Source organism: Rhineura floridana, chromosome 7, assembly GCF_030035675.1.
Source record: "Rhineura floridana isolate rRhiFlo1 chromosome 7, rRhiFlo1.hap2, whole genome shotgun sequence".
NCBI lineage: Eukaryota > Metazoa > Chordata > Lepidosauria > Squamata > Rhineuridae > Rhineura > Rhineura floridana.
In genome coordinates, this window is record NC_084486.1 from 109,359,524 (window position 1) to 109,371,688 (window position 12,165).

A 12,165-nucleotide genomic window follows, 5' to 3' on the forward strand; every position below is an offset into this window, starting at 1 on the left:
GATCTGCCTTATATCTTCCACTGTGAAGACAGATGCAAAGAATTCATTCAGCTTCTCTGCAATCTCCTTATAGTTCTTTAGTGGTGACAGAGGGTCAAAACCATTGAATACATGAGGCTTCAGCAGTGGGTCCCCTGTAGTAGTGTGAGCCATGGCAGATGCCCAAATATACCAGCCCCGGGTCCCAGTTGTGACCACACCACTTGTTCAAATATATGGTCTGGATCTACAGAATTGTGCAACAAATTCCATGTACGCAGGGAGGTATGATACTTGTGTTTATCAAAGATTAGCTGCCCTCATGGGAAACATCTTCTGATGCAGGGGGAGCTTCTAAAAGCAGTTTGACATATGGCATGTCTTTCAAAGGGGGAGAAAAGTCAACAATTTCACTGGGGAGCAGGCATATCCAAGCCTTTGGACAAGCTTCAAGTAGCTTGAAGTAGTTTGAATCCTGGCCTATACATTTATACTGCAGCCCATACCAGGTTTCATTAACTGAGCATTTACTTTATAGAATGCAAATCTGCCACTGCAGTTGCCGAATACCTTGATTCAAAATTGCAAGTAATACCTTGGGAAAATGTGGGTTGAAGGCTCCATTTCACTCCTACTGAAGAACAGATTTATCTCTAAGAATGCTAGAAAATGTCTAAAATGTCTGTGCTTGGACAATAAGGTATATAATACATTTACTCTAGTTGCAGTAAATGTAGTAATTTATCCCTATATGTTTTCTGGAGAAACAATATCTATATATAGAATAGAGGCCTGTTCTCTTTTTCAAATTTAAAAATAAAATAATATTTAATATTTACAGATGTGAATCTTGATATTTAGCACTTTTAAAACTATGATATGCATCTAAATGTTGCAGAATAATATATTTGATTTGCAGCTGGTATGTAGATCTCTGCCAATTTGCTAATGAATGCAGAGATCCTTGAATATTACAATCAAACTGCATTGCATATGAAAGAGTTGCTATAGTTGTTTCCTTACAATTGCCATTTAAAACATATTGTGTACATATGTGCCATGGCAATCCCCCAGAGAGTTAAGTGCACTTAAGCCCTTTGACTCAACTATTTTTTTTTATTGTGTCCCATATGATCTAGATAGTGGTACCAATGGTGGTAGTAGCAGCAGGTAAAGCCTATCAAGAAGGGATAACTGAAAAGATGGCGGTAGCAGCTGGCAGTGGCTGCGGGTTAGGAAATCAAAGGATGTATTCAAAGGTTGGGTCCTTGAATCAAATCAACTTAATTAGGGCTCATTCAGGTCTTATCTGAAGTTATATGCAAAATACATGTGGATTAGTGTGAAATGTAGGGTAAATTGCTTTTTAAAAATGTGTTTTTAAATTTTTATGTTTCTTTTTGATGTGTTGGACTACGACCTGGGAGACCAGGGTTTGAATCCCCACACACCCATGAAGCTCCCTGAATGACCTTGGGCCAGTCACTGCCTCTCAGCCTCAGAGGAAGGCAATGGTAAACCCCCTCTGAATACCACTTACCATGAAAACCCTATTCATTGGGTCGCCATAAGTCGGGATCGACTTGAAGGCAAGCCATTTCCATTTCAATTGTTGTAAACCACCCAGACTATGGGGAGGTATACAAATGCAATAAAGAAATAAAGAAATAATAAATTTCAAAAAGGAGCATTTGGAGAGGGTAAGAAATTATCGGCAGGGAGAAGGAGCATGTGTCACTAGTCAAGGAAACCAAAGTGATGCTCCCTCACCCAATCTAGTTGCATGTAATTAATCAGGGCAGAATGGGAATAAGGATGTGCCTTCAGGTGGGTGTGCTTCCCTTTGAAAGCAATGATGTGTGAATGAATGCCATCCCCATTCGAATGCATAGCCAGACAGGGATGTCATCCATCTGCATTAGTGCTGGGCTAAAATCTGCCCTCCAGTTTCTCACAGGGTTTCTTCCCCTTGCAAAAGAGAATTTCATTTTTCTGCCTCATTCTCTAGACGCTTGAGAATTTAGCATTTCAGTGGGTGCAGGGCTTTGAGCTTACCGTATCATTTTGAGGTAGTCAGGGTAGTGTATGTGCTTTCCTTAAAACATTTTGCAGCATTCTGCAGCTTCCCTGGCTGTCTGCACTTCCTGATCTGAAAAAACACATGGGAGGAGTTACCTCATGATATCTTCCCCTGGGATTTCATTGAAGCACAGGCACCCAGGAAGGCTGGTCCCTCATCTAGATCAGTTGGCTGCCTGACTTGGAGCATGGATGGAGTGTTCTTAGAGGGCAGGCCAGTGGTGAGGTGATTTGTAGAATGAAATGAAGGACACCCACAAACACCCCTCAGCCATCTGAAAAGTAAGTTTTGCTGTTGTTATGTGCCTTCGATTACGACTTATGGCGATCCTTTGAATCAGCGACCTCCAATAGCATCTGTTGTAAACCACCCAGTTCAGATCTTGCAATTTCAGGTTTGTGGCTTCCTTTATGGAATAAATCCATCTCTTGTTTGGTCTTCCTCTTTTTCTACTCCTTTCTGTTTTCCCCAGCATTACTGTCTTTTCTAGTGAATGAAAAGTAAGTTAAGCACATCTAAAATCCTTCACCACACCCATGAGAATTTAACTATTTTTTTTGCTTGGCTTCCAGAATTTTTGAGTGTAATTTATTTTTACAGAGCACTACTCTGCATTGCTTTACTTTCAGTGGGATCTTACTTATTTATATATATAACATAACTTTTACATCATCTTCCATCAGAGGTTCCAGGGAGATTTACAAAATGTTAAAAACCACAAAGTATGATCCAAAAAGTATTAGAACTCAGGAAACAGTTTTCAAAAAGCAGCAGGAAAGTAACTAAAATAATTCTAAAGACCTTGAGGAATATACAAGTCCTCATGTAGGCAGAATGTGACTTTCCTCGGAGAAAGACTTTCCTGCCAAGGGGCAGCACAGCCAAAAATGTCCTTTCCATGGCTGCCACCCATTTCACTTCCAATTGCAGGAGCACATGGAGAAAAGCATCAGAAGATGGCCTCTGGGTATGGGCAGGCTGATATGTGAGCAGGCTTTCCACATCCATTTTCTGCCCACACTAGTTCTGAATAACTGTACATGACATACTTTGGATTTCTAGACTGGGGTAAAAACCTTGCAGTGCAATTCTGGTAGGAGATTAGATCACCATGGCAACATGGCAAAATGGAGCGTCACCTTGTTGTCTGGGCAACAGGGATGCATGTCTTCTTCCTCCCATATAGAGAGACAGAGAGAGAGGCTTCATTTGCTGTCAGTGACATAATAACATAGACATGACATCATCATGTTCACTACATATTCCTGATTGGCTGGGATCATGCAGAAAAGAAGAAAGGATCCCTAAATTGGTGCTTTAAGAATAACCTGTCACGGATGCAAATAGACACAACAAAAGAATGACAGACCACTGAAGCTGGAGATCTTGAGAGGCTTTTTTTCAGTCCATCAAAAGCATCCCTCTTGTGTCAAGGACTGAACTTCTTGAAAATTTGGCAGAACACTAGTTTGGACTCTTATCCTTCACAATCATTTACGTTGATTCCTTGAGGTGAATGAGAACATTCAATGCAAGGCATATGAGAAAACCTTGCCATTTCTACCAAAGAAAATGCAAGCTGTAACAAAGACAAACAAAGAAAAGCAGATCAGAGTAGTGTTGCTATGTCAGTGGTGGGAGGAAGATGGTTTGGGAGACTGAATAGGTGAGGCAGGATCTCAGCCAGGAAGGAATTCAATGCACCTAACACTTTTTTCTTATTTGATATAAGCATTACAACTGTCGAATCTTGTATCCAAGCCTCACAAGCACAATTCCAGCATCTTTCTGTGCTCCAGGCGGCAGCACACATTTCCTTGACCTGGTGCCCTCTCCCATCAACCTCAGCCATCTGAAGTTGATGGAGTTGCAGTTCATAACATCTGGAGGGTACCTGGTTGGGGAAGGCTGGCATACAATCGAGCTGCTGTATTCTGTTTAAACAAGTTGCACCTCCCAAGCACAGTTGGAGAACCAAAACGATTTTTTTTTCTCTTTTGAAAACCTATCCTTAAGAAACTTGGGGCTGATTCTCATACCTATAGCGTGCATGATAAAGTCACCATGTATTGATGTATTTTTTTTTTATGAAAATCATTTGTATACTGCTTTTTATTTAAAAGAAATACATATAACAAAATGCATATAACAAAATATAACAATTAGATAACAAAAAAAGTATCAGTTACAATAGCCAGAAAAGCCAGGAGCTCGGTATTAACAGTCAGGAAAAGCTTTGTTATAGAGGGGTGCTCTTAATTGTCAGTGGAAGCACCCAACAGTCAGTGCTTGATCTCCATGGAGAGAGAATTCCACAAAGCCCATATGTCCTTAATAATGAAATTATCAATGTCAAGCTGCTAGAGCCAGAACATCTTGAACCATGATACTGACACAAGAGGTAGCGTTTATAAGATTGGTTTATCATTCCAAAAACCCATGAACAAAGAAAAATTGTGATTTCCCATGTAGTGAATCGTCATATAAATCAGCTTCCAGGGGGCTCCTCAGGAACCATGCAAAGAATAGCTCAGGAATGCACCAATTTGTAAGGCTCAAGAGCCATTCAGCATGCTAAGTTGCAGCCTGGGTCAGTGTGACCTTGTTTTGCAGTACTAATTGAAAATACCTTGAGGATTATTAATGGACTTTGGAAAAACTGGCCCTGGTTGTTTTCCTAAATAAAAAAAATGCTTTCTAATCTAAAGGTGATTTATGATTTATTTACATTTATAACAGACGGGGGCAAAGATGAATGAATAATACATGCATGCATGTCATCTGATACATTTTGGATCACTTGTAGAAGATTGAGATTTGCCCTCATTTACAGTTCCTTCAATTGCACTTTTTTTGCCTCCTAAAAAGATATTTTTGCTGTTTGTCACTCAGCTCTTATGAGCTAGGCTTTGGGATTAACATGTGCTTAAGAGGCATATGAGACAGACTAGACAGCGTGTATTCATTTCAATGACAGAATTTTAGATAAAGCATTTCCGCAGCTTTGATTTATCAGCTTGCTTTTGTTTTAAGCTGTAGCTTATTAAATGGAATTCCTAGGTTGTACAGAGCTTACATGTCCTCTCCCATCATAAACCCCATCAAACTCAACCTGTCCCTGGTATTCATTTAAAAGCCTGGCAACAGACAAGAGGTACTGGAGGAATTCGATTTCTGTGAATTCCAACATGCACTTTTCCAAAATTTGTGATATAGTTCTTGGCTCAAAAAATGTTCCAAACTATGTAACAAAATGCATATTTTATGATAGAATATATTTAGAAAAGTGTACATTGAGATAAGCTACATTTTGAAATATGTATGTTGTGATTCAGTACAAAGCATTGTATCCAATGCCATGCAATCAGACTTATGTTTCCTGTCCTCCTGTGTGCCCCCCAAAACTGCTCCACAGCATATTTTGAGGGCATGCAGAGGGCTGGAGGGTACAGGTGAGGAAGAGAAAGTACCATTGCATACACCGAAGACCTTTGCTCTAGAGGAGCTGCAGCACTGGACATGGCCCTATGTATTTGAATATGATTTTTCATGGGTATTTTTAATATAAAAAATCTGCAGATTAATGCAAAAACCTAGGTTCTCCTCTGATATAGTATTCACAAATAGGCAAAATAAAACTCTTGCAATTCAAGAATGTACCTATAGCCAACAGAGATTTCTATCAAACTTTCAAAAGCAGGGAAATTGGGCAGCTCTTGTGGCTGTATAATAATTTATATTGTTCTAGCTGCTCCATCTGAGCTGAAACTTTATTATTACTTGCAAAACTTTATTTGTCGAGGTGTGATGAATTGGCCCACTGAAAAGAAGCCTGCTCCAAATGTTGCAGGCGTTTTCAAAGCATGGGCACACCAAATCATCTTTTCATATTCATCAGAGAATATTAAAACAGGAAACAGTTCATTTCTACACATACAGACAATGGAGAGGTCTCCATAATGACGCTCTCTGGAAATGTAATTTCCCCTGGCTGTGGAAAACAGCAATGTTTTTAAGGTTCTGCTTTTGTGTTCCTGATAAATATCATCCAATAACAATGTTCTTTGGGCAAAGAATGGATGGTGAGAGATGGCAGACTGATCCAGACAGTTTCATTTCTTTTAGCTTTATTAGTTTTTAGATAACCTCAAAAATGAAGCTTGTCATGCAAATATATTATGAACTGTCCTGTCAACTGCAGACTGATTTTGGTGCGCAAGAAAGGTCTTGAGAATTGGTTAACAGTACTGATGTTAACAGTACTGTTAACTGTTGGTTAACAGTACTGATGTTAACAGTACTGATGATCTATGCAACATTTCATCCAAAGAGTTCCAGTGGTGTATTGGGGAAATGTTCTGCATAGTGGGCTAAACTGTTTGGAACGGGGAGTAGAAATCTTTGCTACCTGGACTAGGACCAGTTTTGCATTCTCTCTCTCTCTCTCTCTCTCTCTTCCCCCTTCTTTTATACAACTGATTTTACTCCAGCGGCCCCTTTCTGCTCACATTCAGTGTTGCTTCTTCTGCTCCCAGCTATGCTGTCTCTTCCATCTGTGGTGTAGTGGTTAGGGACTAGGGTTCAAATTCCCAGTCAGCCATAAAGCTCACTGTGTGATCTTCAGCGAGACACTGTCTCTCACCCTTCCTCACTGCTCGATACCACTCGCTTCAGCGCCGGCATGGCCATCTTCAGCCTCCTGCTCAAGCTTTTGTCCTGCTTCTTCGCCTATCGGATGTGCTGGGAGTGCGGAGGAGAGTGTGCCTTGAGCCTAGACTGGGAAGGTTCGCCGGAGAGACACGTTTCCTGGGACGGTGTTGACTCCACTGCTGTTTCCCTCGTCCGCCATTGCTGGGCCAGCTTCCTCTCTCTGTTCCTTCTAGAGGGGCTTTTCTTGCTTTGTGTGGGTCTCTGCCGGTTTGGAGATGGGCGTTTGCCTCCCATCTTTTCTCCTGGGCCCTTTTTAGAAGGCCAAGAAGAGAGAGGAGTGGATTTTTGCTTTGTGATTTGTTAATGTATTTTATTGGATGTTGTAATTGCTGCTTTTTGTAAATTGTATTGTTTTTATTGATGTATTTTTATATTTATGTTTATTTTTTGTAAGCCGCATTGAGGGCCTTTTGACCAAAAGGCGGGGTAGAAATAAATAATAATAATAATAATAATAATAATAATAATAATAATAATAATAATAATAATAATAATAATAATAATAATAAACAACCTGATGGGGTTATGGTGAGGATAAAATGTGTGTGTGGGGAGTTGTGTGGGGATGCCACCATGAGTTCCTTGGAGGATATGTTGGATATAATAAAACCCATTCCAGTGCCCCCTTCATCCTTTCCATCCATTTCTTGGTTCAGCCCTCCAACCAGGGAAGCTATTTTGCAAGGCTAATATTACAAGAGACTTCACACTGATGTGCACCTCAACTAGCTTTTTTGTTCTGTGGTGAGATGCTGCAAAACATGAGTCTAGGGTCAAACTAGAGGAAGCAGTGGCTTTGGTGAGATGAATTGTCACCAAATTCAGCTGCTTGTTGTTGGTTATATTTCTACATTTTAGAGATGTATTTTTAGATCTTTACACTATTGCAAAGATTGTGAGTTTTTTTAATGATGTTGCATAACCACCCTGGGTTCTTATGGGAGGACAGGCAACATATGAAATATTTATGCCAATGCTAATATTTTAAGCATAAAAGCAAATTGGGAAGGAGCTGAACTTTTTATAAATTGTTTATTTACAAACAATTTATACCATTTAATATAATCAACATCTCCAAGCAGGTTACATCAAACCAATAAAAATACAATAATGATGTTCAATGAAACCTCCTGAAACAACTAGCAAAAAACAGAACAAAGCCTATATATCACACATAAAACTGAGCAGTGTGGCTCTGCAGTTGTGGTGCTGGAGCAGGGGAGTGTTAACCCCCTTCCCTCATGACAGTTTCACAATCTAAATTCTCTCCCCACCAAGCATCTATTTGCCCCATAGGACAAAACATATAGATACCCCAGTGCAACTTGAGGAGGTTGATTTAGTTCAGGGGGGATTTGGCAAAGAGAACACCACTCAGGTCTTGGTCCAATCCTGACCCCCAATACCTGCTCTCATACTTTTTAAAGAAGTAGTTACAGTGTGTGATTCTATTCCTTTGGTTCCAATTTCCATTGGATTCAATTGTAAAATGTCTATAAAACCAGGATTCACCTATCACTAGATTTTTGTGAATATTGGAAGTGCATTTAATACCTACATGTTTTATTCTGAAGCTTAATGCATTTGTTCTGTAGGTAAATCTGGGGGAGGAGCACACGTTGAACAATCATTCTGGCATGAATTCATGTAATGAGAGATACCTGTTAAGCTTTGCAGTTATCTTTGAAAACTCCCCTTTGTGCATGCTTCTAGTCCACAAGAGAGTTAGAACTGCAGAAGACCATGTAAGGCTATTAGGCCACAGACAATAGGGTATTCATCTAAGTCTAATTTAGGATGAGTCAATCGTATTTGTGGTCTCACCCACGCAGTTAGGATGTCAGGGCTCCATTTGAACTAAGTGTCTTTTCCCACCTATGATATTGATGCGCCTAGCAGAGGAAAAAGTGAAAAAAGCAACAGGCTGCTCCCAAGAGAGAACTCAAAGAGTTATTGAAATTCTCTGAATAGAAAGCTGTATATATTTGTTTTAAAATTTAAAAAAGCCTGATATCACTATAGAAAACTCATGGACCCTATTTCTTCCAACATTTGATACCGTGCATGGCTGAATATGGTGCAGCATTTTTGGCTTGCTGATGTTAGTTTGGTGGGTATTAATTGGGATGTTTGATGGTTCACTTAGACCAGGGATAGCCAATGCAGTGCCCTTCAGAGGTTGGTGGGTTCCACGTCCCATCAGCCCAGCCAGAAGGGCCAAGAGTCAAAGATAATTAGAGCTGTAGTTTAACAACATCTGGAGGTAGGGATGGAAAGATCTGTCAATTTTGATTCTCTCAGTTTCTCATACCCTGGCCTTTGACACCTGAGATGTAAATTTTTAGGATCCACTCTGTTTTGTGATGTTGTGATTTTAAGTTGTTTTTTATTGTTTTAATGATGTATTTTAAACTGTTGTAACCTGCCCTGGAACCCTAGGGTGAAGGGTGGGTAAATTATCATCATCATCATCATCATCATCAACATCCAATCTGAAATTCAGTTCTTCACGTTTCTGCAGCAATTTGGGTTTTTTTTAAATCATCATAAACTTCTTCAGCATTTTAGTATAGATTTCTCTAATAAACACATTTTTGTATATAGTTTTGACTAACATACACATTTTTGCAACAATTTCTCTGAATATACTGCATTTTATAATTTATTTTCACTTATATCCATTTTTATGCACATTATCCCCTGATTTATGCATTTTGTAAACAGTGTTTGGCTGGTGATCTGCATCACAAAATTCGGATAAATCCAAATTATGAAGGATGGCTTCATTTCAATTCTCATATTGTTTTGGAAAGTGAGAATTGCATAGATTTGTCTTTAAATGCGAACCAAATCAAATTTCTCCCCTTTCCCTATCTGGAGCACACCACATTAACTTGACTTAGACAAAGTATTTCAAATTGAGTTTCTCACATGGAAATCTCTGAAAGGAGTAGCATTAAGCCAGGAATGGTCAACCTCCATGGGCCAGTTGACATATTTTTGAGAAAGTCCCATTGACACCAGTCACAAAAAGGCTGCTATGGGGGCATGGCATAGCGTAAAAGGCTGCTGTGGGGTGTGGCATAACACCAAATGGTCGCTGTATCTAAAAAGCAGGAAAAGATACAGGAACACAAGATGGTGTGGGCATGCCCCTCATCAGCCCCGCCCCCATCAATGGAGAAAAGGTGTTTACATCACTCACCACTTGGATCATTCATAGAGAAAAGCTCTTTACAGTTCTTCTCGGTTCAGAACAGAAGGGAGGGCAGGTGTCCAATGTTGGCTTCCAATGTGGGCATATCGGGGGAACGTGTTCAGTGTAGGACAGGCTGAAACAGGGCAAACAGGAACTGAGTAGGAAGAACGCATTCTCATGTATTGTGGATGTTTGAGGATATGTACTTTTGTAGACACCACAGGGAGTACTGGTGGGACACACTGACACCCACGGGCACCACATTGGTGACTCCTGCATTAAGCAGACAACAAAAGCCACAATCCAGCATGGTTAGGTAGTCCTAAACCTACTGATTAAGCACATCTGAGCCAAATTGTGAGCATATTCTCTAGAAAACAAACATAGGAGTTCTCCTATGGAATAAACGTCAATAATAAATCACACATACGCTTTCCTGTAAATATATGTTTATATTATCACATTCTATGGTTTCATTAAATATTTTTTAGATCTAATTCTACCTATCCTGTAGTTTTTCTATCTTCTGAGTTCTTCTGCTATTTGATGCAAAGTTCAATTACAACTATAATTTTAATAAAGTCTGTTTCAAACCTTCACGTATTATGCCTCTCGGTTGATCATGGCATGCATTTACAGTGGAGCTCAATTAACAGCTTACTAAACTGGAAAAAATGTAGAGTGTGGATGTAATCAATTTGCACTGCATAATGGATTGTGACCTTTGCACATTTTGCAGAACCGTTAGATGAACTGAAGATCAGGAGCCACAGCACTGAGCCACTACCAAAGCTGGAAAATAAAGAGAGAGGAGGTCACTATGGGACATCTTCCTCCAGAGAGTCAATAAAAGCTCAGGAATGGGATGGGACACCAGGACCACCACTTGCATCTAGCAGACTTGGAAGGTCTTCTGTTAGTCCAACCATGTTGGCAGGAAATAATAGCTCAGGTAAGTGGGAGTGTAGAAGAACAAAATAAATATGCAAGGACCAAGCTTCTAGATCAGATGCTATGGGCCGTGTAGCACAATATCTAGCTGTTTAGGAAATACTAGTTATTGAGAGAATAGTAACATGTGAACTCATCCAGGATCCACAAAAAACAACTGGGCTTTTTCTCAGCATTTGATAGGAATTCTTAAAAACCCAGTTGGTTGAACAGGGGATCAGAGTTGTGATAGGCTTCACTTCCATACAGGAGAAGACCTGCAAGGCCTCTCCTTAAGTGGATATGATGCAAGAAGCATTATTTCCTGCTGGAGATCATGGGATGTTGTTTTCTCCCATGCAAAATGGAGCCAGACTTTTGGAGTGGGGGAGGACTTTGAATTTTAAGCTTCTGCCTTGAATGTCTCACATTGCCCTATGGGAGAATCCAAGGTGGTATGCTATTAGATTTATTGATCCAAGATCAGACAGCTTTCTCAGAGTTCTCTTACATGAGAACGCAACAGCAGTTTGGCTCCATAGAAAGAAAGAAGCAAAATAGGTAAGGCTCTGCCTGCTGTGTTGAACAACTTCTTTTGTTTGTTATATAGTGCTACTCCTGTGCTGGTCCCAGAACACCAGAGACAAAATAGGTAAGGTGATGAATCTTGCTAAAGTGACTTCTACCTAAACTAGAAGACTGAAAGCTTACACACACTCACCAATGGAAACTGGTCCAACAACAGGTAAGCATATTTCTTACATTGTGTATCAGTTCTGTTGCGGAGTGTGTATAAGCTTTTCCCCACCACTGCCACCCTTATAGGCCCTCCTTATATAAGACAGTTACAAGAACAGAATGCAAAGCAGAGGACGTCCTCATTCTTCACTTTATGACAGCAAATGTGCTGAAGTGTTAAACCCAGTAAGTCACATTCCCACTAGGATGGCCATGTGTCCCGCTTTAGAGAGTCCAAATCTGGTTTAAAAATAAAGAACCATGAGAAGAGAGAGCAGCGGCCTTCACGTTGTCCATCAGCAGTTTGTCAGAAATAGCTTAACGGCGAAGGGGGAAGAGCCACTACACTAGCTTCTTGGCAGGTGGAGCACTGTTGTTTACTGGGAGGATTCAGGCAGCAGGGAGGTTGGCATGGTGCAAATGCACTAGCAGAGCCAATCTTGTGCTCGTACTGGTGCATCTGGATCATGCCAGCCTCCCCACCGCCTTGCCTCTCTCCCTCATTGTAAGTTGCTGAGAAGCTAACATA

General features: G+C 40.3%; 1 protein-coding gene across 2 annotated transcripts in view; it reads left to right on the top strand.

Annotated features, from left to right (window-relative positions):
* The window catches only part of NYAP2 (neuronal tyrosine-phosphorylated phosphoinositide-3-kinase adaptor 2), a 234,901-nt gene that overhangs the window by 174,887 nt on the left and 47,849 nt on the right, over positions 1–12,165 (top strand). For both annotated transcript variants that reach the window (XM_061634458.1, XM_061634460.1), the window contains 2 exons: positions 10,708–10,920; positions 11,509–11,550. In XM_061634458.1, the coding sequence (XP_061490442.1) occupies positions 10,708–10,920; positions 11,509–11,550 (255 nt within the window). The remainder of the gene's footprint in view (positions 1–10,707; positions 10,921–11,508; positions 11,551–12,165) is intronic.